The sequence below is a fragment of the Macrotis lagotis genome, chromosome 1, assembly GCF_037893015.1.
Source record: "Macrotis lagotis isolate mMagLag1 chromosome 1, bilby.v1.9.chrom.fasta, whole genome shotgun sequence".
NCBI lineage: Eukaryota > Metazoa > Chordata > Mammalia > Peramelemorphia > Peramelidae > Macrotis > Macrotis lagotis.
The window spans coordinates 361,851,181-361,876,106 of NC_133658.1; the positions used below are offsets into that span (position 1 = coordinate 361,851,181).

Genomic DNA, 24,926 nt, shown 5'->3' on the forward strand with positions numbered 1-24,926 from the left:
ATTTTCCTCTGAGTGATTTTTGTGATAAACCAGAGAAGAAACAGTTTCATGCTTATAATTTATTAAGGTTTACCTCTCAATCAACAAGTATTTATCAAATGCATGATATATCAGACATATGTTAAGCACCGAGGATTCAATTTTTTTTTGCAAGTTAGTGGGGTTAAGTGATTTGCCCAAGGTCACACATCTAGGTAATTGTCTGATACCACATTTGAACTCAGATCCTCCTGATTCCAGGGCTGGTGCTCTATCCACTGTGCCACCTAAATGCCCCGAGAGGATTCAAATTTAATAAAAATATAATCCTTAAAGATATTATTCACATCCAGTAGGGATTAAGACTGAAGATGAGATAGGTTACTTAAGTCAATCTCAAGTTGGGACTTTACCTGCTATCTGAAGTGTTGAGACCTGCATCTCAGATCAGCTAGTATGGGGAAGGTTTAAAGATGGTACCAACACCCAGGCATTTGATGCCAGTACCCAAGTTAGCTACAGGGGATTCAAATAGCCTATGGGAGACAGGTAGCAGGGATGTGCAACCTCCATTCCATTCTTGACATACATTAGGAATATTTCAAATTTTTAATTCCTGGACTTTCTAGGTGACAGATTGAATATAATTGACAGCATTGATCAGAAGGTTCATCCTTCTCATCTCTATGGAAAAATTAATCATTATTTATTAAAGAGCTAATATGAGCCTGGCACTAGGGATATGAATACAATAAATTTAACATCTACTCATAATTAATGCAATTATGTTCAGAATAAAACGAATACAACAGAGTTAAATCTAAATTGGTTAGGAAAGGCTCTAGCAGTTGAGGACATAAAAAAAGGCTTCCTAAGGTGGTGCTAGAACTCATCTTGAAGGATAAAGGGGAATACTATGAGATCAAGAGTAGACATTCCAGGCATGAAGGATTACTTGTTCATTCACAGAGATGGGAGGAAAAGTATCTTATGAGAGGAATGGAGAAGGCTGGCTTGGACTGCTGAGCATGGAAGGAGGACAATGTCCAGTGAGGTTGGATAAGTTGTAAAGGGCTTTCAAAACTAAAGTAGAGAACCATGGGAGCTGAGTGAATAGGGAGTATTATGGTCAGAATTACATTTAAGGGAAATAACTTTAGCAGCAACTTGTAGATGGACCAGAATGGTAAGACATTTGAAGTAGGGACAATTAGGAGGTTGTACTATCTAGGCCAGAGGTGATGAGAATCTAATGGAAGATGGTTGCTATATGATAATAGAAGAGGTCCATCTTGGGAGTTGTAGAGGAATGATGTGGTAACTGACATGAAGGGTGAGAGATGAGGATAATGATGGAGTTATGGAACTGGGAAATAGGATCAAGGGGATACAAAGCAGTTTAGTTTGGGTCATAAAAGCTTCATTTGAACTGAGCACTAACACAAGTTTGAAAACAAGATCTTCCCAACAGTTTAGGATATCACATAAATAAAGGAAAATGATCCAAATTATCTTTAGATGTATTTGTCTCTAACTAGTTTGAACTAAGCCAAGGAGAATGGTCTTGATAAAAAGACAAAAGAGACTTGGCTTTAAGGACTTTCTTTGCTACATTTCCAGAAAGCTAAATTGATTCATTCCCAATGACAACACCTAGAATTCTAAAGAGAATTTGTAATTACTGTTGACTTTTCAGAGTTATTATCTCTCTGATCTCTCCTTGAAAGCCTATTGGGTTGTATTTATCTTCATTACCCCACTGCATAACAGAATAGTACAGGATGTTCCAAACCAGATCTTAGTAAATATCTGGATTAAGATAGGACACCAGGCCAAAAATGTTTTTATTGGGAAATCCATGTAACAAACCAGGAGGTATTCACAATGAAATCTGTAACTAAAATTCCTGCAATCTTATCCCCTTCTACCTAGTGATTAAGCCACTTGACCTGACACTCCCCTCTGGCCCCAGAACTTAGAGAAGAGAAATTAGACTCTGAAAGGGGCCAAAGTTCTATTTCCCCACTATGCATTTCCCTGGAGTCGAACTCTAGCTGAGAGGGATATTCCACTAGGGAGAGACCAGACTCAACAGGTCAAGGTGAGGAAATAAGAATGACCCCAAACTTTCTGCACTCCTGCCCAATTTCAAAGACTCAAGTCAACAAAGGAAGACAAAAGGAAATCAAAAGCCAACACTCAATCCCTGAAAAAGTAACACTGGTGTTTCTGAAGTGCAGAATGGCTGGCAATCCCTTTCACCAGCAGGAATTTCTCTTAGGCCCATTCCCCAGGAGCATTACTGCAAAGAGCCCTAATAGAGGGCACTGAGCCCAAGTGGGAAGGGTTAGATTTAGTCCAGGCACCTATTCAACAAGACAATAAAGCTATTTGCAAGCATCCTCCAGGGTGAGGATACCAGCTGCCTTCTTTCTCAAAAAGAGTCAGTCAAAGGTAGAGGCAAAATTAATCATGGGAGGAGAATGGGTTTCCCTTTAGTTTGGAAACCCATCCTCTTCCCTGCATTGATATAAAGAAACAAATCCCGAAGCTCCTTCACTTTGTATGGGAGCAAGAGAGTCTGCCCTGGAAGGCAGGAAAATATCCCAGGCTTTCCATTAAAGCCAGCAGAGGGTATGAGCTGTGGCTGGATGTGGGGGCAGTAGAAGCCAAACACAGTCCCATGAATTCTGCATTCTGAGAAGAAACTCTCACTTGTCCCTGTGTTCTGAACCCTTCACACCAGCTTTTTAGCTTCAAAAAAACTCTTGAGGTGCCTCATCTGCCAGACACCAATGGCCACAAGGATGAGAGTTTGGACAATGGACCACCACAGGACTCGTTGATTAGTGCTTTCACTGGTCTGGCGAAACCGTTCTTCTCGCCACTGTGGAGAACATAAGAGGATTTAAGCCAAGAGTCATACTCATAGTATCTCATATCCCACAAGACTGAATCCTTAGAACTACTCTAGAGCCCAGGAACTAACAGTGATTGAAGTAAGCCAACCATGAAAAAGGAACAGCCTTCTTTCTCCTGAATACTTAGTACCTTCAACCCAGGAGCCACATCTCTCATCCCCTATCAATTCCCTTACCCTCTGGTAATTCTGCTCCTTCTGGATCTGTTCTACTTGCTCCACTAACTGTCGAACTCGAAGCTGCAGTTCACTCAACTTGTCTTTGGCAGCGATCTCTGCATAGTCATTGGCGTGTTCACCTACTTGAATGTCCAGGTGAACCCTCTATGGGGGTTGGGGAAGGAAGGGGAGGAAGAGAAGGGAAGAGGAAAAAGTATAAAAGTCAAGGTACACACCTCAGTCTTTTATGTCATGCTATCTTTTGAAAATTACTTTACTCTAACGTAAGTTCTTTACCCCCCACACAAAGATCACCAGATACTTGTTATAAGTGTACAGAGATTCTAGAACTACATGTGAGAACCAGAGGGAACCAAAATCTTCATTTTATAAAAGAAAATGATCATCAGAAGGGAAAAATGACTTTAGAACTGATAGTGAACTTGCTTAAGAGATGAGTTAAAAGCCTTATTTAACAAATGTGGAAACTGAAGCTCTTTCCCTGACTGTCCGTCCATATTGCATCCTACCCTTTTTACCAAGCCCTTTTAGTAATACTTACCAGCATGCCTCCAGCGAAAAGGGAAAACTTGGTGGAATTGGAGTGTAGGCAGATCTGGTGCTCCCCAGGAGTGTGAGAAGTGAAAGTGAATCTTCCTTCAGAGCCATACTGCCTGGAAAGAATAACCTGGAGGGAAAATGGTCTTTGTAGTAATAAGGGCTGATGGAAACTTGACTATTAACTTCATAATACGCTGTGCTGTCACCCCTGTCCTTGAGAATCCCGGCTGCGAGGCTGTAACTCAGCCCATTTCACAAGAGGAAAAAAGGGAAATTTGGAAAAAGGAAGATTGAGGTTTTAGGCCGGTAACAGCGGGTGAGCAAGGGGGCTTGGTCGGATTTCCCCAAGGGTTCGAACCGTGGAATGCCTTTCCCATTTCACAGATGAGCCAAGTGAGGTCCGGAGAAGTGGCTCGCCCAGGCGCACACATGTGAGAGCGACCCTGCCCAAGAGAGGAGTTCAGTGCAGAGGAGGCGCTTCTACCTACAGAGGCGGGCTGGGGCGCGGCACCGAAGGGATGCAGGGTGGGGCCTCCCGCCCCGGGCTGCGCGGGGCTCTCACCTTGTCATCGGGGTCTTTGACTTCCACGAACATGCCGAGGCCGGGGGTGGCGGGCTGGTACTCCTCCCGCTGCTTGTCATACAGCTGGGTCCGGTAGTTCCCTGCGGGGCGGAGGGGGGAGCTGGCAACGCGGGCCGGGCCACCCCCCGCTCCCCCAGGCTGGCATGACCCCGCCCGCTGGCGGGCACTCCCCTTCGCTGACCCCCACCCCCGACCCCCGCACCTATGACCATGGTCTCGTCCGGGATCTCCTCGATGAAGCACTTCTTCTCCGTCTCCCCGATGTGGAAGTAGAGAGCGGAGCCGCGGGCCGCCATCCCGAACAGGAGCACCAGGGAGAACAAGCGTGCCGGCCGGCGCCGGTTCCCGCCTCTCAGCCCCCCGCAGACCCCGGCCCCGGCCCCGAGCGCACTCAGCTTCGCCGCCATCTTCCCCACAAGCCGGTCTCTCTGCCACGTCCTGTTCTTACGCCGCCGCGGAGCCTTATGGGACGGCGAGTCTCGCGGCTGCGGACTACAACTCCCGAGAGGCCCGGCGCTGACCCCTTTAGGGATCCATTTCCGGGTCTCCTTTAGGTGCCCCTTCCCTCTCGGGAGGAAGCGAAGGCTGCGAGGCTGCGGGCTGCGGGCTGCTGCCCGGCCGAGTCGGGAGAGGCTGCGGGTCGGGGAGGGCGCTGCCCGAGGCACTAAGGCAGAAGCCTGGAAGCAGCCCCAGCAGCCTCAGGAGACAATCCCCCGTAACTACCTCAGGGAGCTGCCAGGCCGCCACACACGTGGCACCTCGTACCCGCCCCCCAGCTCCCCTCCTCCACTTCACCGCGGGGCAAAGCAGAACAAGCGAAAACACCGCCCGCTGCCCAGCCAGGCGCACCTGGGCGGCTGGGTTCGGCTTGTTCAAACTTTTCTTGAAGGCGAAGCGCTCAAGTGACTTGCCCAAGTGTCACACAAATCAGGCACTGAAGCGCAGGGTTTGATTCAGGTCCTCCGGACTCCGGGGCCGGGCCGCCGCACCACCCAGCTGCCCCGGGGTTCGATTTTAACAACAAATTTAGAGTGACCCGGAAAAGGGTCCCCAGGAAGGTCGTGCAACCTGAACTCATATCAACTGGGGATCTGGTGAAGGAATTGGAAATGTTTAGCATGAAGAGTGAAGTTAAAAGACTTGGACAAACCCATTATAAGTGTCTTGAAGAATTTAGTGATCAGTCAGATTTCAAGTCAATAAAAATTTTTATGCCGAACAGTAACTGTCCCAAAGTGAATGAATTGCTTCTAGTAGTCTGCAAGCTGAGGCCAAATGAGGTAGACTACACTGTAGAGGGAATTGCTACGTTTGTATGGATGCAAAAATTTATTTTGGGGTTGGGACAATGATATTTAAGATCCTTTCCAATGCTGAGCCTACCTCTCGGGCTTTCTGTGACTTGGGAGAGCAAAGAAATGTGGAAATGTGACTTGCTATGGTTACTGGAACCCGTTCAAAGACAAAACACTTCAGGGACCCTGAAATCCAACGAAAGAGCAGAGGAAAAATATCATTTAGAGTACTGACTTACCAACCTTCTGTAGTGTGATCCTGGGGCCAGACAATTGTAAAACTAGTTCATCTGTCAAACGATCACACCATAATTTATGTCTGGACTTGATTTCATAGGTTGGAGAACTCACAACATGGAAATACTCAAGAGGACTTTCTATAACTTGTCTTTTTTTTAAATTTTCACTTAAGGCAATTGGGTTAAATGACTTGCCCAAGGTCACATAGCTAGGCAATTTTTAAGTGTGAGAGGCTGGATTTGAACTCAGGTCCTCTGACTCTAGGGCAGGTGCTCTATCCATTTCACCACCTAGCTGTCCTTATAACTTAAGTCTTGAGAAGCTCAAAGCACTAAAAGGCTAAGTAACTTTTCAGTGGTTACAAAGCTAGGATCAAGTTAGACTCAATGGAGGTCTTTTTGATTCAAGGACTGCCCTCTATCGGCTTTGCTATACTGCTTCTCTATCAGGAGAATGTAATGAGTTAATTCTACTTTGTAGAATTAAAAATACTTTACATATACACTAGCACTTCAGGTTTCTGGAACTGTTAGGAAATGAGTCATTTTGAAGTTTTTGGTACTGAGGGTCTGCAACTATATCTGAATCATATTAAGCTTTTTTTGCAAGGCAGTGGGATTAAGTGGCTTGCCCAAGGCCACACAGCTAGGTAATTATTAAGTATCTGAGGCTGGATTTGAACGCAGGTACTCCTGACTCCGGGCTGGTTCTCTATCCACTGCACCACCTAGCCGCCTCTTATTTCAGTCATATTTGATTGAATATCAATGAATCTGTCCCCTTTCCCTGCTGTGGACAGTTGTATTAGAATTAACAGGTGTTGCAGTTGCTGACCTGCATTAGAAGTGGAGATTTCTTCAGCATTAGGTTCCTCTACTAATGAAATGAGTTCTGGATTAGTGTGTCTTCTCAAACTCTCTCACTAAATCTTGTATCCAAAAATTTTTTTTTTGCAAAGTAATGGGATTAAATGACTTGTCCAGCATTACACAGCTAAGTATTTAAGTGTCTGAGGCCAAATTTGAACTCAGGTTCTCATTTTCCAAAATCTTGAGTGACTCCCTTGCTTATTGAGTAAAGACCCAACTCACCCCCACTATGTGCTAGCAAGTACTCTGCCTTTTCAGTAGGATATCACTTCTTTCCACTTCTAGTCAAACTGACAATTTTATGCCCTCAACTCACCAGAGAACATTTGATGTTACTGCCACGCCTTTATTAATAGGTTCTACACGCCTGAAATGTACTTCATTTCCCTTTTCACTGCTGGAATTTCAATAATCCAATTCAAATGTCATCTTTGCTTGCAGGAAACTTGCTGTTACCCCCTAAAAGGATTAACCTCCTCCTCTGCACTGTTTTAAAAGTTCTGAATATAAACCCAATTGTGTGTATGCATTTTCTTTCTATTACATAATGAACTCCAAGTAGAAAAAAATCTCATTTGAATTTTATCTCCCTTAGATGTTCTGAATATGGTAGACACATATAAGAGTTTGCTCAATGAAATGAGGAGATGGTGTCATAATGCCACAATGACATTGAGGAAGAAAGGCCTTTTCAACAAGCACATGAGTTTGGTTATTCACTTTATTATGCAAAATGTCACAGTCCTTTGCTTTCCAGAGCTGCATCCTCATTCGCTGCATTGTTTCATTTTCCAGGCTGCAGCCCTGACCATCCTTCCTTGGCCTAGGGCCTGGTTCAGGAGGTAGATGGAAAGGCCATCCCAGAACCAGGAATCCCTGCTGGCACAGACCACTACTCTGTTACTAGGCTGTACAAGAAGAGATGAGTCACTAATGCTTATGTCTCTCCTCTGAGAGGCACTACTGCCCCAAGCCCAAGCAGAGGACAAAAGCAAGATAAACACTCAATAACAACTTCCTTTCACTGCTGTTGGGCTCAGAGCTAAGATGGGGAGGCATCATCTATGGGCAGGAGACAGCAACTAAGGCCCAGTCACAGACCAGATAAACCAGGCTTTTCTCCTTCCCTCTCTCCTCCATTCTCCAGGCTGAGTTGACTCTGGCCACAGTACTCAGATTCTTGTCATTTGCCCCAAGTTGGGCTAGAAACAAAATGTACGAAAATACTTTAAAATTATTTCTTTCAAATAGGTTAAGAAATAAGGTTGTTGGGTTTTTTTGTACAATCCCCAAGTAGAAAAGTTCACATTACTGCCTGAACCCCTGGTGCACAGGCTTCCCTTCACCCTCACCCAATCCTCTCCCCACACCGTATCAGTAGAAACGCTTGTTCCTCTCCTGTCGTTTCTGAAATACCACAGCTCCCACCACAGCACACACGATGATACCCAGGAGGGCACAGAGCAACAGCAGGAAGACCTTCCACCCTGTCAGGGGGCCACTGCGGAAGTTTCCTGTAGGGTCGTCCACGTTGTCTGAGGAAACAGAGGAGAGACTGAGAGTGGGGTACCAGGATCAGGCCACTTACTGTAATCCCCTCCCAGATGCAGCAGTATATCCCCTGGAAAGTTGAGCCAGATCACCCAGCTGGAGGCTGAAAATGAATCCTCCATGGGGCACAAGAGTCACAGGGACTCCCACTCAAGTTTCCCTTCAGTGGCCAAGGCATAGATGGGACTTTGACTTAATGAAGACTCTCTATGCCAAGGAAATGCAAGCTTTGGAAGGTCCAATAAAGTCAGAAGGGTTTCAAGGATGGGCCCAGAGCAGATTGTGCTGTCACTCAAGTGTGAGTTGGATAAATAAGGAGAGGCTCATGATCAGAGAGGGCGTGCTATAATGGGATAAATTTTTCCAACTAAAGCAATTAGATACATTTAGTAAGGCTGGGTCAAATAGGAAAGGGGGAGGGCACTGAATCCCATGTCACTGAGGGAGGTCCCAACAGACATGATCATGGATCCTTTAATAATTCATAATGAAATCATAGATTTATTGCTAGAAGGGACCTCAGAGGCTCTTTAAAGCAACTTTCTCATTTTACAGATGAGAAGACTGAGACCCCAGACACTGATTCCAAATGCAGGGTTCTTTCTACTACCTCATGAGTTCTTTTTCAGAATTCACAGCATCACTATCCCCATCCAACTATAGCCCCAGGCTCCCCTCACCTCAATGGTCACACTTTTATTGACCTAGTCAAAGCCACAGTTTCTTAGCTACAGATCTCAGAAATATCCTGGGCTTTCCAGGTTAAGCTGGTGTCACACCTTTGGGAGACTTGAGAAAGCTGACACGGGGCTCAATCTTAGTCCAGTCAATGTTATCCTCTTCTGGAGTGTGCTCCACCATCAGCTGGAATAACTTCATTGAGATAATATCATGATTGTCTACAGGAAAAGGGCATATTGTGAATCAGTATGAAGCTCCTTCCTATAAATATACCTACCTACCTACCTACCTACCCTACCCATCTAACAGGACCAGCAGAACAAGAGCCAAAGAGGAAGTCCTTGTAGATCCTTCAACTTCTGGTTTAATTTGTGCCCTCAGTTCACCAGAACATGCTACAATATTACCACCAAGCCTTTATTAATAGTTCCCCAGCCCTGAAATGTCACCCATTCCTTTCTTCACCTGTTGGAATTTCTACCCATTTATCACAACCCAATTCAAATTTCATCTTTTTATTTGATCAGCCTTGTCCCTGATGCTCTTTATTCTTTTTCCATTAGAATTCCAGAGTTGAACCAAATTCCTTCCCCAAAGAATCTTCAGGTAATAGGATTTCACAGCTGGAAGGGCTCTGAGAGGTCATATCTTAAAAGCTTTACTTTCAAACACAAATCTGGGTCTACAGCATCTCTGATGACAGCATATCTAGCCTGTGCTCCAATAAGAAGCAGCTAATTTTGTGGGGTTTTGTGACAGCTCTAATTAATGTAAAGTCATTCTACATGTAAAACTGACATCTGCCTTACTGTTTTTCTCTCCTGGGTACTACTTCTGTTCTCTGGAATCAAGAAGGTTCATTAGACCAGCTTACAAGAGTATGGGGGAGGATCACTCACAGTGTTTTCAACATTTGTCTTCCCTGTTATTGCCACAATATTGGCCCAAGTGAGTTTGCTTACAATCCACTGAAATCTCTCTTTCTGCTGAACATATTCTTCCACAGTCTGAATTTGCTATCAAGAAGATCAACTGGGGGCAGCTATAGGTGGTGCAGTAGATAGAGCACCAGCCCTGGTATCAGGAGGACCTGGGTTCAAATCCGGCCTCAGACACATAATAATTACCCAGCTGCATGGCCCTGGGCAAGCCACTTAACCCCATTGCCTTACAAAAACAAACAAACAAAAAAAAAAAGATCAGCTGCAGAAGAACAGGGCTGTACATTTAGTTCCATTAAATTTCATCTCAATACATTTAGATAATCCTTTTGGGTAGTGCAAACATATCCAAGATATATCATCTGTAAATCTGGTAAACATTCCATAAATTCCTTCATCCAAATCATTGGTAAAAATGTTCAAACAGAACAGAGGGGAGGGTAGAGTCTTGCAATGGTCACTTGATGTCCTTCCTGAATGACAGCAGCCCAATATTCAGCAGTCTTTGGGTCTGGACTTTAAACCAGTGCTGAATTCATTTATCATCTAGCTCAGAGTTTTCCATATTATTAAAAGGACATATTTACCAAACACTCCATTAAAATACAGGTATGCTAGGTCTATGGCAACTCCTTGGTTCACCTGGTAATCCTAGCAAGACTGAAGATGGACTAAATGGGCATAGAATACCAGATCTTAGAATTCACCAGGGTCCATTCCATTTTTGAAAAGTTCTAATTATCAGCAAGTTTTTCCTTAATCAGGTGCAAATTCTTTATAACTTCTGCCCATAGCTCTTAATTGTACCACGTGGGGCCAGCAGATCAAATCTAATTGAAGAGAATAGCCATGCCCTCCCCTAACTCCTCTCCTCTAGGTTAATAAACATCTCTAGTCTTCAACTGACTGATGTCTACCACAACCTTGCAAATGAAGTCTTTTTTAAACTATATCACTCAGAACCAACCATGATGCTCTAAACCTACTCAAGAGTGCAATGGTCCTATGTTCTAGACACTATTCTTGTCTTGGCTGAACCTAAGAAAGGAGTTAGAAAAATTGGTGACCTGTCACCCTGTTGACACACACACACAAATGTACTGCTGGTTCTAAAACCCAATTATTTTTTTTTAATACAACTGAATGCCTAGCTTATGCTTCCCCTTTCTTGTACTTAGGAAGAAATTAGGACTCTCCCAGGCTAGATGCTCCTGATTGACTATGGTACTTTATACTGACCAAAGTCAACCCCTTCCCCCTATACAACACACAGAAACAGACACAAAGACATAGAAAAGGGAACCAGACACTGAAGTTGAGTTGCCCCATGCCTCACTGGAAGTCATTCTTACAGACACCTCTCAGTCCACTCAGTCCCTAAGGATCTCACCAGAAAGGTCACCCGTGCCAGCAGAGGCACCAAAGTAGTAGCCAGTGGGTAGCTGCACTCCAGAAATGTCAATACAGTTCTTCCATTCATTCTTATCATCCACATCTGTCATCACCTAGGGTGTAGAGATGAAAAACAAAAGAGCAAATTTGATTATCGTCCTATCACAGCCCTCCCTTAGCTTGCTAAAAACAGGTCTAAACTCAAGTTGCCAATGGTTAGCTCCTACAAAGAAGTACAAGGGAGTCCATCCTGCTCACCGTCAGACGGCCTCGAGAGTAGCGCACAGCCAGGAAAGTATCATGATTTTGGTTGCGGAAATCAGCTGTGCAGCCTGCCAGCTCTGTCCATCTTCCATCCTTGCTGTGATCATATGTCAAGGAACCATTGTTCACCATCACTGATATATATGGAAATACACGCTGGAGGCAGAGACAGAGACACCTGTCATTTCAATGCATGAGCCACTGATTCCCTACCCAAGTCCAAAGTCAAAGCAACAGCATGGGAAAGTGGAAGGAGCACTGGATATACAAGAGACATATACTGAAATAGCCACTCTTAACGCTTGGCACTAGTGTTAACTATGATCAAGTCATTTTGTCTCTCTGGGTCTCTGATCAACTGAAGAAGGTTCCCTTCAGCTCTATATCTAGAAGTCTATTATAAGAGGTTCAACTAGATGGATTCCTCAGGTTCCTTCTAGTTTAGATTCTGTGATCCAATAGGAAACAAAATTCAACTCAGTGTGAACTGACTGATTTGGGATCTGGCTCTCCTACCACATATCCTAATTCTACTCAAGGTTGTACCTCAGTAGCTTCATCATTGGGGTACGTGTCCAGGAAGATGGCCAATCCATGGAAGTTGTCCTTGCTTCCAAACACAGGACCTAGAGCAGGTAGAAAGGAAGGTTTCATTTCCATAGTTTAAAAAGATTCCTTATCCCTCAAGAACAGAAGTCATAAGCAGAGCACAGAGATGATCTTATTTTCTGTACTCCCCAAATGACGAGGAATATACTCATCAGTTGCCAATAAATTCTTCCCCATAACACCCCTTTCCTCCCTCCAAGTAGGATGAAGCTGGGCTAGTATTTTGGACTGGCTTCTATTGATGCAAATAAGTGGATGGCTATAAGATTTGGGTTTATCCCGAGAGGACCATAATTCCCAGCATTCATTCTCAGTGGGGAGGGAATAAGTCATCTTAACCCCACCTGGCATAAGGCGATCCCTGGTGTACCACAGAGCAAAGCCATCTCCATGGAGGCTCTTTTTCCCAAGGCCATGGACTTTGAAATGGACATGCATCTCCCAATCCTTGAGGAAGCAGGGCTAGCAGAGAACAGAGAACAGAGACTGTCAGTGCTGGCCATAATTTTGGACTTTGTCTTATCTTTGCTTCCAAAAAACAAGTTCTTGACAGGCCAGTGATTTCTACTCTTTGTTTTTTAATTCTCCTAGCATTCCTGCAATAACTCTGTTGCTTAGTAGATCTAGTGTTCATGATCCCAAACATACCTTTGTAAACTTTGATATTTATGAAACACAATACCAAATCATAATTGGACCTCCCAGCAACTGCAGCTATTCCCACAAAATAAGGTCATGTAGAAGAACAGAGCATGATACTGTGCAAAAAGCATTGGAATCAGAGTCAGAAAGTCTAAATATGTATCCTAGTCCTGCAAATTACTAGGTATGGATCCTTAGGCCAACCATTTATCCTCTGTGGGTCTGTTTCCTAGTTGTAAAATAATGAGAGGGGTTAGATTAGAAAAAGCTAAAAGGCCCTCCCATCTCGAAATCATAAAGTCCTCTGACTGTAGATGGAGCTTATACAACTTCTTAGTGTCTTAGTTTTAGGATTAAAAAAGTCCTTCGGGGGGGGGGTTGCCCACAGGCGGCAGGCCGAGCTAAGGTAAGCACGGGCCGAGGCAGCACCAGCACCACAGGAGACAGGGCCCGGACCGGACCGATCGCCACCGCCCTGCCAGGACCAACCACCACGGTCACCGCATTGGCCCTCTCCCCTGCCCCGATGGCGGCAGCCAAGGAAGCTCATGAGGAACATGACACGTCCACTGAGAACGTGGATGACTCAAACAATGATCCACAGTTTGAACCCATAGTGTCTCTTCTGGAGCAGGAAATTAAGACCCTGGAGGAAGATGAAGAAGAGCTCTTTAAGATGCACCAAGCTGTTCCGATTTGCATCCGAGAATGACCTTCCAGAATGGAAAGAGTGAGGGACGTGAAGCTGCTGAAACACAAGGACAAAGGCACGATTCACCTTCTCATGAGAAGGGACAAAACTCTGAAGATCTGTGCCAATCACTATATAACGCCCTTGATGGAACTGAAGCCCAATACAGGCAGTGACAGGGCCTGGGTCTGGAACACACACACACAGACTTTGCAGATGAAAGCCCCAAGCCGGAGCTGCTGGCCATTCGGTTCCTCAATGCAGAAAATGCCCAGAAGTTTAAGGCAAAATTTGAAGAATGCAGGCATGAGATAGAAGAGAGAGAGACAAGAAAGGAGCAGGCAAAGAGAGCACTGAAAAAGTGGTGGGGAAGCTCTCGGAGCTGACGGTGAAGGAGAAGGACAAGGAGAAGGAAAAGGAAGGCAGCCAAGAGCCTAAGAGCCCCGAGGGTGCCCGAGGAGACCAAGGACCAGGACATGTTACTGCAATAAATCATCTCGTGGGCCTCACCTTCTTTCCTTTTATTTTCTTTATTTTGTTTCATTTTTTTTTACAAGGGACTTTATATAAGGAACTGAATTCCAGCCTCCAGGTTGTTTTCTAAGCTTTTACCCTTTGGAAGATGTCTTCAGCAAACCCATTCCAGTCATATGTACTGTGCTCACAACATTCTTTTCCATAGTGGAAACATTTATAGTACGTCCAAAAGAGTGAATAAACCATTTGCATGCTGAAAAAAAAAAAAAGTCCTTGCTCTGAGAGCACAGCTCAGTTTCTACAACTGTTAAATAAAAGAGAGGCATTAAGAAATGAAACAGGAAAAAATTAAAACTCCTCTCCAGCTGACAGGAAATTGCATACTGAAACCAATATGGCAACACTCAGAGATATGCCTATAACTGTAAACACACAGAGAAACAAAAGCACAACTACAAAGCAATAATACTGATGTTCTTTAGCAGTTTTGGGGTCTGTCATATAAGACACTGTTTACTGGTAGAGTTGCAAACTGCTCCAAACATTCTGAAGAACAATTTAAGAGAACTATGATTTGTCCAAAGGACTCTAAAACTGTGCATATCCTTTGCTCCAGCAATACCACTAGTTCTATAATCCAAAAAGATCAAAGAAAAAGGAAATTGAGGGGATGTTCAACAATTAGGGCATGGCTGAAAAAATTGTGGTTTGTAACTGTGCTGGAATACTGTTGTAATATAAGAAATGATGAACAGAAAAGTTACAGAAAAACCTGGAAAGTTTTATTTAAACTGATAAAAAGTGAAGTGAACATAAACAGGAAAATATTGTATAGTAATAACAGTATCGTAAGGATGAACAACTGTGAAAGACTTAGTTCCTTGAATCAATACAATGATCCACAACAATTCCAAAGGAACTGATGAAAACTGAAGAAAATGCTTTCCATCTCCCGAGACAGAAAGAACTCATGAATACTTAGTGCAGATTGAAGCATACTTTCTTCACTTTATTTTTGTTGTGGTTGTTATGGCAACATGACTAACAGAAATGTTTTGCATGACTTCAAATGTATAACTGATATCCTGTTGCTTGTCTTATCAATGGGTGGGGGAAAGGTCTAGAGGAGAGAATTTAGGATTCATAATGTAAAAAAAAAGCTAAACAAAGAAAAAATTTTAATAGCTTGTCAGTTACCACTCTCCTTCATTTCCCCCACTTTTAGTTAAGAGTGTCAGGCAGATAATAGTATCATGAGGCAGGGGCAGTCAGGATTTAGAGTTTACCTCTCCAGAGGTTGTTTGGGAAATGGCTAGAAAAATTGTTTCTTGTTTTATTACTGGTTCTTGATTGTGTTACTCAGAGCTTCCATTGTTAAATAAATTGTTCTTTTATTTTTTTGGGAAAAAAAGTGTTTTGTAAATGCCAGTTAAGTGATCAGTTCATAGACAAGTTAAAATGGTCTACAAAACTATTACTCTCTTATTTTTAAAAACCCAAATTTTAGGGGCAGCTGCTGCAGTGGATAGAGCACCAGTCCTGGAATCAGGAGTACTGGAGTTCAAATCCAGCCTCAGACACTTAATAATTACCTAGCTGTGTGGCCTTGGGCAAGCCACTTAACCCCGTTTGCCTTGCAAAAAAAAAAAAAAAACAAACCTAAAAAAATAAAATAAAAAAACCCAAATTTTAAAACCTGATAATTCTTCATCTTCCCTAAATCCTGACTCTTCTTTGACACCCAGTTTTAATTCTCAGCTTCAGTATAAAGAAGGAAGTATTTAGGTATTTTTTTTTTGGTATTTATTGGTCCACAGAGTAGACTGAGTTGAGAAGCACTAGAACAGAATTAGAATTAGTAGAGAGCTTACTTAGATAAGCTCTTGGATGAAGTCTGGAGGAAAAAAGAGACTTAAGATTTTCTTCAGAGGAGTATGAACTTGGAGGACAAAGATGCTTTGGGAGATGGGGAGTGGTATGAAAGGGCATGTTGTAGGCCTTGGAAATTAACCTCATGCTGACCTCTGAAGCTTTTAGGGTGTCAGTATTGATTGATATTATTTGCTACTTGGTTAATATGAAAGGCAATGATCTATCAAAAAATTTGAAGGAAGCTGAGACAGAAGCAAGAGACAAAAGGTAAAGGAAGCTAGATGGCTCAATGTACTCTGGGTCTGGAATGAGGAAGACTGGAGTTCAAATCTGGTTTCAGACACTCACTAGCTTTGTGATCCTGGGCAAGATCCTTAACCTCCATTTGCCTTAATCCAATGGAGAAAGAGATGGCAACTACTTTAGTATCTTTTGCCAAGAAAACACCTTTAAAAAAAACAAACCATAATAGAGTCACAGAATCAGACACAAATGAACAATATACCAAGGAACTTCTGGGAAAGAAAAATTAATACAGCTGAATATTTAAGCATTAGGAAAGACAATGCAGGAAGTTTTAACAATGAACGAGGTTAGAATTCCAAGAGCTCAAGGGCATAGAAGAAATCACCTAGTCAAACATTCTCATCAAATAGAGAAACAAACTGTGTATCCTAGAAAGGGGATGCGACTTGACCAATGATATATAGCTAATTAGAAACGGCTGAGGGGGCAGCTAGGTGACAAAGTGGAAAGAGCACTGCTTCTGGAGTCAGGAGGACCTGAGTTCAAATCTGCCTTCACAAACTTAATAATTACCTGACTGCATGCACTTAACCCCATTGCCTTGCAGAAACCTCCCACCAAAAAGGAAACAGGGCTGAACCTCTGAGAGCTAAGACTATCTGCCCAGTGCCTTTCCCATTTGCTGCATCTCATAATGAGCCAAAAAAAATTTTTTTTTTGAGATGATAAATTGAATTTCTTGCTTGGGAAGTGAGGTATACAAGGTGAATGGGGAAGGGTAACTGGGAGGAGGTTTTGAGGTAAACTATAAACCACTGACATCTTCAAAGATAGATCAAATATGCATTATAAAACTCATTGTAACTAAAGCCTGATGTGGAATAAAACTGAAGAAAAGAGCATGTGCATTTCTGTATGCATTTTCTTCAAGGGGATGGGTATCTCCTCTTTCCCCATCATCATCATCTCTCACAGGTTCAAATATCATTTCTCTACTGAATTCCATTCCCACATCACCAAATCCTTAATGGACAGATCTGTTCAGAAATCTAACCAGAAATCTCAGATTCACCATGTCCAAAAGGAATACTTTCTGAGTCATGCTCACTTCTTTAACACCCTTTGCTCCCAAAGTCAGGGTTGCTAATTCATATTGTTTCTACCTTCACGACACTTCTGGAATCCATCTCTCTGTCTACCTACAAGGTCATCATGCTAATCAAGATATCTAACACCTTTTGCCTAAACTACTCCAACAGCATCCTAATAATGGGTGTCTGTGTCTTTGTCTCTCTCTCCCCCACTCTTGTATTTTCTTCTCTTTCTGATCTATCCCTTCATATAGCAGCCAACTGATATTCTTAAAACAAATATCAATTCTCTGTTCAAAAAAGCTTCAGTGGGTGCTCTTACTGATTCCAGGATAAACTACAAACTCCTTTGTTGGGTATTTTAGAATGTTCATATCTGGGCCCCAAATTAGGATTTTACACTGATATTATCCCCCTTCCCATTTCCCACCCCCCCCAGTTATACTCATACAATCTACATTATAATCAAATTGGCCTACCTGCTATTCTCCATGGATGACATACTAAATCCCAGCTCCATTCCTTTGCACAAGCTGGCTGGCATGCTTGAAATCCTCTCCCTTCTTAATGCCATTTCAAAGAATTCCCAGTTTCCCTCATTAATGAGCTTGGGTGTCACTTTCTATAAACCATCTTTCCTGATCTTGTAAGTACTCTCCATTACTTTGCATTTTCTTAGTATGTATCTTATATGTATTTACCTGTGAACATGTAACTTTCCCTAGTAGACTATTAGAAGGATCTTTATCATATTCCTAGTACCTAACACGTAGTAGGTAGTACATCTGTCACTAGAATTCAAGCAAAGAGGGTCTCTCCTGCCTCTTTTGTTTTTTTAAGGCTTTTGCAAGGCAATGGGGTTAAGTGGCTTGCCCAAGGCCACACAGCTAGGTAATTATTAAATGTCTAAGACTGGATTTGAACTCAGGTGCTCCTGACTCCAGGGCCAGGGCTCTATCCACTGCACCACATGGACACCCCCAGAGGGTCTCTCCCTAAATGACACTACCTCTGGAGTAAAAAGTGTGGAAAGGGGGTGTGACTTTAAGCAAATCACTTAGTCTCCTAATCTGCTGAGATGAGACTAACTGATAGCTAAAACTCCTTTAGCACTCTGACATTCTGTATTATAACCTGAAAGTTTCAAGTGAGGAAGCTATTATAAATTTCTCCAGAGGAAGCCTGGAAGTGAAAGGGATGAATAAGATGAGTTGCAACTGAAGGCATGGAGGGATAGTAACAGCAGAGCACTCAAGGTTAAGTTTGAACTCAGTGGAAAAGGAAGTAGAAGACAAGCAGAAGGAGGAAACTGGGCTGGTAGCCAAAGTTCCAGGATATGGATCAAAGGATTAAGAAGAGTCACCTCGGGGCTGCTAGGTGGCACAGTGGATAGGGCACCCTGGAATAAGGAGTACCTGAGTTCAAATCCGGCTTTAGACACTTAATAATTACCTAGCTGTGTGGCCTTGGGCAAGCCACTTAACCCCATTGCCTAGCAAAATCCTTAAAAAAAAAGTCACCTCTTCTCCAAAGTAGGGTCCCAGCCTAACACTGCCCTGTCACATAGTTCCCCGAGTTACTTTCTAGTTTCCTTAAAGCAGTGCTTGTGAATGCTCAAAGAAACAGAAATATAATCACAAGGAACTAAGCTATCAGTACTATAAAAGACATACATGAAAAGTCAGGTCCTCATAATCACAAACTAGTTTATTCATATATTTGGCACCCTTTCCTTCCATCCTAACTGTAAGACTTCATCCATTTTTCTAAGTCTGTCCTTCTTCCTAAGAGATCTTCATACTGTACAAGTTTTCTGCAGTCAGAGGATGACTTCTTTGTGAGTGACATCACTTGGGGAACCCAGAAAAGAGAAAATGGAAGACAGCACTTTCCCCAAGTCAAAAGTAGAGCCCACTTGCTCCCTGTCCACAGTCTGGTGCTGAAAATTACCTGGTGGTTCCAGATGGAGCCCTCTTTGCTCGGCTCGTCGGGGGTCAGGCGGATGTACTGGCTGGTGAGCATGGTGCTGCCTTGGAAATCCCAGAGCGGCATGGAACTGGATCCAACTCCTACGGGGTCGACAGAGTGGGTTAAGAGGTCCTGGTGGTCCAGGCCTTGCTCAAAGAGCGGCACTCTGGACGGAGAGATGACTGCAAGGCTTGAGGGGAAGTCTGGAGAGGAGGCGGCTGGGAGGAGGCCCACGCAAGCCTGGCGCCCGCGCCATCTGTCTCAGCGACACCAGGGCGCTGCCCCGTCCCGTCCCGTCCCGTCCCCTCCCCCGCGCGCCCCGCCCCCGCCCCGCTCACCTTGGTAGGGCTTGATCAGCGAGTGCTCGCGCTTCAGGTGTTCATTGTTGCCGTTGGTGATGTCTGAAGCCGCCGGCTGGGGGGCGGGGGCGACCAACAAAAGCAGCAGCAACAGGAAAAACGGGGGGAAAGGGCTGGGGCCGTCCCCCAGCCGCGAGCTACGACATCCCCAGCGCCAGCCCCAAGCCACCGCAAGCTTGGCTGCCGCCCCGGCCGCCATCCTCCTCGCCTCTCCCGGCTTCCGCCAGCTTTACTTCCGCCTTCCGGGAGCATTCTGCAATGACTTCCGTCCAGAAACAAAAAGAAGAGGCGCCGCGGGAATAGAGACTAGGCGCCTCCCACGGCTGCAGGCTCAAGACCGGGCCGGCTGAACTTCCCCGATGCCTCCGGCGTCCTTCCTCTCCTAAAGAAGCTTGGAAATCTGTCCCTCGCGGTTTCTGGAGGCGGCTGTGACCGCTCCAAATTAAAGGTCTTAGCCAATCATGGAGGAGCACGTTTGGTGCCGAACCCAATGAGGAAGCAGAAGGCGTGTCTTCTCGGGCGCCGCACTTCCGGACTACACAGGCTTTGCTCCCAGCGTGCAGCGCGACGACTGAGGCACTGCGGGACTTAGAGTCCGAGTGAATGGCGTCCTTCGGGGAAGCGGCAGGAGCAAGAGGATGCGTTCTTCAATGCGCTTAAGACTGAAGCCAGTGTTTCCTGAGTGCTGAACAGGATCGCGCTTCTTAGCGGCTCGGCCTAGGGGAGGAGTCTGTCCAAAGACGTCCCGGTCCCTAGTTCCGCCTCCTTGCTCCAGCCCCGCCCCCTGCTTTGGACCCCGTAGCCCCGCCCCTCGCCCCTCCTCCTCACGACTGGCGTTAGATTAGCCCCGCCCCTGGACACACCCCCGCCACGCCCTCAAACCCGGCCCGCTCTAGCTCCGCCCCCTCAACCCCGGCCCGCTTCAGCCCCGCCCCTATCCCCACCCCCGCCACGCCCACCAGCCCGGCCCGCTCCGCTCCAGCCCCGCCCCCTCAACCCCGGCCCGCTCCGCTCCAGCCCCGCCCTAGCCACACCCCCGCCACGCTCCAGCCCGCCCTAGCCACACCCCTGCCACGCCCACCGACCAGCTCCGCTCCGCTCCAGCCCGCCCTAGCCACACCCCCGCCGGCTTCCAGTCTCACCGCTGCCCTCCGTTGCTTCCTCGCCTCCTTCTTGCACCTGACACCTTCTTGGCCTGTCCCGACGCCCTCCCACACTCATGGCTCGCCCTCCTCGTCCCTGACCCTCTAATGTGCCATTAGGTATGCTCGGCATCCTTCAATCGCTCTGTCCTTCAATAAGCATGTAGAAGGGAATGGCAAACCACTTTAGTACCTTTGCCAAGAAAACTCCAGGTGGGATTGTAGAGAGTCAGACACACAGAAAGGACTCTACAAATCCTGGTTTCAGAGGACAGACAGTGAAGAATGAGGCATGCATTTTCAGACATAAGCAATAGGTTATTTTGTTTTGCTTTTGTTATGAAGGTGAGGGCTGGTAAGTCATTGGGAAGTGACAGTGATGTTAAACAGGGCATCAACAAAAAAATCTTTTTAAAAGGAAGAATGGGACGTCTTAGTGGATCAGTATAATATGATAAAAAAATAGGGATTAACTGTGTGCAGAGCATCATACTAGGTGCTGGGGAAGATTTGTTGCTGTTCTTCAATCTGCAAGAAGACCATGACATCAGGGAGATGATGTCATGACAAGTACATGAATTTGATTTGAATGAGGAGGTGCTGTGCCAAGTCACCAGCCTCACTTTCTCCTCCAGAGCCATCTGGATCCAGTGGTCAGATATGAATCAGGACTGGAGATGGCCCTGGATACAATTCAATCAGAGAGTTAAGTGACTTGTTCAAAGTCACACAACTAGTTAGTAGCAAGAATCTGAGACTGGATTCAAACTCCTGTCCTCCTGACTCCAGGGCCATAATGTGCCATCGTAGCTGCACTAGGGGAGATTTAAAGCTAAGATAAAATCAAGCCCTATCCTAAAAGAATGTACAGTATGGCTTACAGTTGATAGTAGTGTCTGGGGGATAAGATAGCAACACAGATTCTTATAATATGCAATGTAGCATGATAACTTAATGATAGCTATCATAGCACTGTATAAATATTATCTCATTTGATCCTCTCAACAATCATACTGAAGCAGACAGAGATTAAGAGTCTAGTTGAGAGTCACAGAAGCTAGTAAGTGCCTATGATTATATTTGAAATCATCTTGACTGTAGGTCAAGCCTCTATCCACCGAACCATCTTGCTACCTCTTAATTGCTGTAGAAAATTATTATCAAACAAAATACTGAATGCAGTCTGCAAGAGAAAGGCATTATTGACTAGGAGAGGTCAAATTAGAAGATGGTATTCAAATTATACATTAAAAGATAGGCAAGAATTCAATAGACCAAAAGCAGGAGGAAGGGCATTCCATGTATAGTGAACAATTTCAACAAAGTCACAAAAATGTGGGAGTCCAGGATGCATTCAGAAATTGTCCAGTTTGGTTGAAGAATAGAATGTATGTGAGGAGTATTATAAAATAGGTTGGAAAGGAGGATAGTGCCATAAGTCAAAGGTCCTTAAATACTTTCAAATAAATGATAAAAAGTAACAGTAAGACAAGAAAGATTTTTTAATAAGACCAAATCTTTACATAAGAAAGATTATTCTGTAAGTATTATATAGACTATATTTGGAGTGGAGAAGAGGGAAGGGTAAAGATGGGAAGACCAACAAGGAAAGTATTGAAATTGGTGGGTAGAAATCAGAAAGGGAACAGGTTTAAAAGAGGTTGCAGAGTAAAATCTATAGGACCTGGTAATGGAATGTATGCATGTGAAAAGTGGAACAGGGAGAACAAAAAATAACACCAAGGTTAGAAATATGGGAGCAGTAAGAAGTCAGAATGAGGAGAAGCTTTGGGGAGAAAGAAAAGGTGGTCTGTTTTGAACACATTGACTTTGAAGTGTAGGTAGCCTATCCAAATTCAGAAGTCCTGAAGGCAGCGGAGATGAGTTCAGAGATCTAGAGATGACAGGACTAGAGATAGAAATGTAGGAGTCACTTCACTAGAAGTCATGGGTTGAAGAAGGGAATGTTTTAAAATTACATTATAACTGTGCTAACCACTGGGGATCGAGAGGAGAGGAAAAACAATGACAGAGCCTTAAGGATTGTCCACTTTAAGATAAGGAAAAAAATGAGTCAGGTAAGGAACCTGAAAGCTTGTTATGCAGAAGTACAAGAACTGGTACCTGCATAGAGAAGAGACATTACAAGGGAGGAGAGCATATTCAGCTGGTAGAGATGGTGGGTCCACATTGTCAGAAGTTTCAGAAAGTTCCAAGAAGAGAAATTAAAAAAAAAAAGGATATTGGAGCAATGTCTCTACTGGTTCTATACCCCAAAGAGATTATGAAAAAGAGTAAAAACAGGGCAGCTAGGTGACGCAGTGGACAGAGCACCGGCCCTGGAGTCAGGAGTACCTGAATTCAAATCCAGCCTCAGATACTTAATAATTACCTAGCTGTGTGGCCTTGGGCAAGCCACTTAACCCCATTTGCCTTGCAAAAACTTTAAAAAAAAGTAAAAACATCACAAAAATATTCCTAGCAGCCCTGCTTGTGGTGATAAAGAATTGGAAATTAAGTGAATGTCCTTCAATTGGGGAATGGCTTAACACACTGTGGTATATGTATGTCATGGAAAACTATTGTTCTATTAGAAACCAGGAGAGATGGGAATTCAGGGAAGCCTGGAGGGATTTGCATAGACTGATGCTGAGCAAGATGAGCAGACCAGAAAAACACTGTACACCCTAACAGCAACATAGGGGTGATGATCCACCTTGATGGACTTGCTCATTCCATCAGTGCAACAATCAGGGACAATTTTGGGCTATCTGCGATAGAGAATACCATCTGTATCCAGAGAAAGAATTGTGGAATTTGAACAAAGACAAAAGACCATTACCTTCAATTTAGGGGGAAAAAAACATTATCTTATTATGTAATTTTGCTATCTCCTATGTTTTATTTTTCTTCCTTAAGGGTATGATTTCTTCCTTATCACATTCAACTTAGATCAATGTACACCAAAACAATGTAAAGACTAACAGACTGCCTTCTGTGGAGGGAAGGGGGGAGGGAAGCAAGAATAGGGGAAAAATTGTAAAACTCAAATAAAATCTTTCTATTAAAAAAAAGGCATTGGATCTAGCCATTAGGAAATAATTTTCATTTGTGACTTTCAAAAGAGTTATTTCAGTGATACTGAAAGATGTGACAAAGAAGAGAGAGTGAGTCTGGAGGAAGTGGAGGCATTGTGTTAGATGGCTTTATTTTTGTCAGTTATTTTATCAGTAATGGGGAGGAGAGGGAAGATGGGATAGAATAATGGACAGATTGGGTCCAGGGAAGGCATTATTGGGACTTAGAGACTTGAGCATGTTTCCCTGAAGACAGAAAAGAATGGTCAGTGAGGAGACCTTAAAGATGCCCCCCAAAATGAGTTGACTTCTAAAGTGAGGTCTTAGAGACTATCAAGGTTCCCTTTAGGGGGATTAACCCAGGAACCAGTAATGTCTCTTCTCTATGCAGGTAAGATCAATAGCATGCTAGAAGGATAAGCAAAAGAGTGATAATGTGAAGACTTGAGGATTTGAAAGTAGTAAATTGGGTGGCTAGGTGGCATAGTGGATAGAGCACCGGCCCTGGAGTCAGGAGTACCTGGGTTCAAATCCGGTCTCAGGCACTTAATAATTACCTAGCTGTGTGGCCTTGGGCAAGCCACTTAACCCCATTTGCCTTGCAAAAAAACAAAACAAAACAAAACCTAAAAAAAACTAAAAAAAAAGAAAGTAAATTAAGAGAATTTGTGTTGAAAGGCCTCGGTCTTCTCAGTGAGGTAGGATTTGCTATAAATATAGGATTTATGGGTATGGTTAGTAGGAGGGAAGAGAAGCAAAAGGTGTGGAATAGTTGCTGTGGGAAATGTGATTAGGAGATGATTTTTAAAAAGAGTGGTGGTAGTGATGGATAAAAGCCCTGGGGCAGAATAGTATAGTGAATGGAGAGCAAACTTCTTCTGACACATACTGGCTGTGTGACCCTGGGTGAGTCACTTAACTCCTCTGTGCTCTAGGGAGGGGCAGGGAACATCTGACAGGTAGGCCATTTAGTCTGGCACTGCCAGGGTAGGACTCAAAATTGAATCAATCTAGGAGATTTTTAGGGGTAAATTACATGTTTGACCAAATATAGCCTTGTTTAGAATTCCTAATATTTTAAGACAAGTCCCCATTCCTTCATCCCAGAGGGTAAAGTAGAAGGCAGGCCCAGGAGTACTGAGGGTCTAGCAGTAGCCTTTGGCAAATGGGTTAGCCTTTCCAATAATGGAGGGGGAGGGGTGCTTTATATAAAGTTATTTGCCAAGGCCATGGAAAGAACCAGAGGAAAGGGAAAGGGAAAGTCTCTGCCTTGGGGCAGGTGACTGTGAGTGGGCCTCCCTCTGGGGCTGGCCATCT

General features: G+C 44.1%; 2 protein-coding genes and 1 pseudogene across 2 annotated transcripts; 1 reads left to right on the top strand and 2 right to left on the bottom strand.

The window, feature by feature from the left end:
• Positions 1-1,804: 1,804 nt before the first annotated feature.
• On the bottom strand, positions 1,805-4,624 carry TMED9 (transmembrane p24 trafficking protein 9). Its single transcript, XM_074212245.1, has 5 exons — positions 4,405-4,624; positions 4,182-4,282; positions 3,621-3,746; positions 3,077-3,223; positions 1,805-2,866 (listed from the first exon to the last, which is right to left on the bottom strand). The coding sequence occupies exons 1-5, from the start codon at positions 4,607-4,609 to the stop codon at positions 2,717-2,719; spliced, it is 729 nt and encodes a 242-aa protein (XP_074068346.1). The 5' UTR covers positions 4,610-4,624; the 3' UTR covers positions 1,805-2,716.
• A 2,685-nt stretch (positions 4,625-7,309) lies between these two features.
• LMAN2 (lectin, mannose binding 2) lies at positions 7,310-19,612 on the bottom strand. Its single transcript, XM_074212246.1, has 8 exons — positions 19,370-19,612; positions 19,014-19,132; positions 12,389-12,506; positions 11,982-12,061; positions 11,430-11,591; positions 11,170-11,284; positions 8,937-9,056; positions 7,310-8,141 (listed from the first exon to the last, which is right to left on the bottom strand). The coding sequence occupies exons 1-8, from the start codon at positions 19,587-19,589 to the stop codon at positions 7,981-7,983; spliced, it is 1,095 nt and encodes a 364-aa protein (XP_074068347.1). The 5' UTR covers positions 19,590-19,612; the 3' UTR covers positions 7,310-7,980.
• On the top strand, positions 13,213-13,868 carry LOC141505934 (ran-specific GTPase-activating protein pseudogene; annotated as a pseudogene).
• Positions 19,613-24,926: the final 5,314 nt, after the last annotated feature.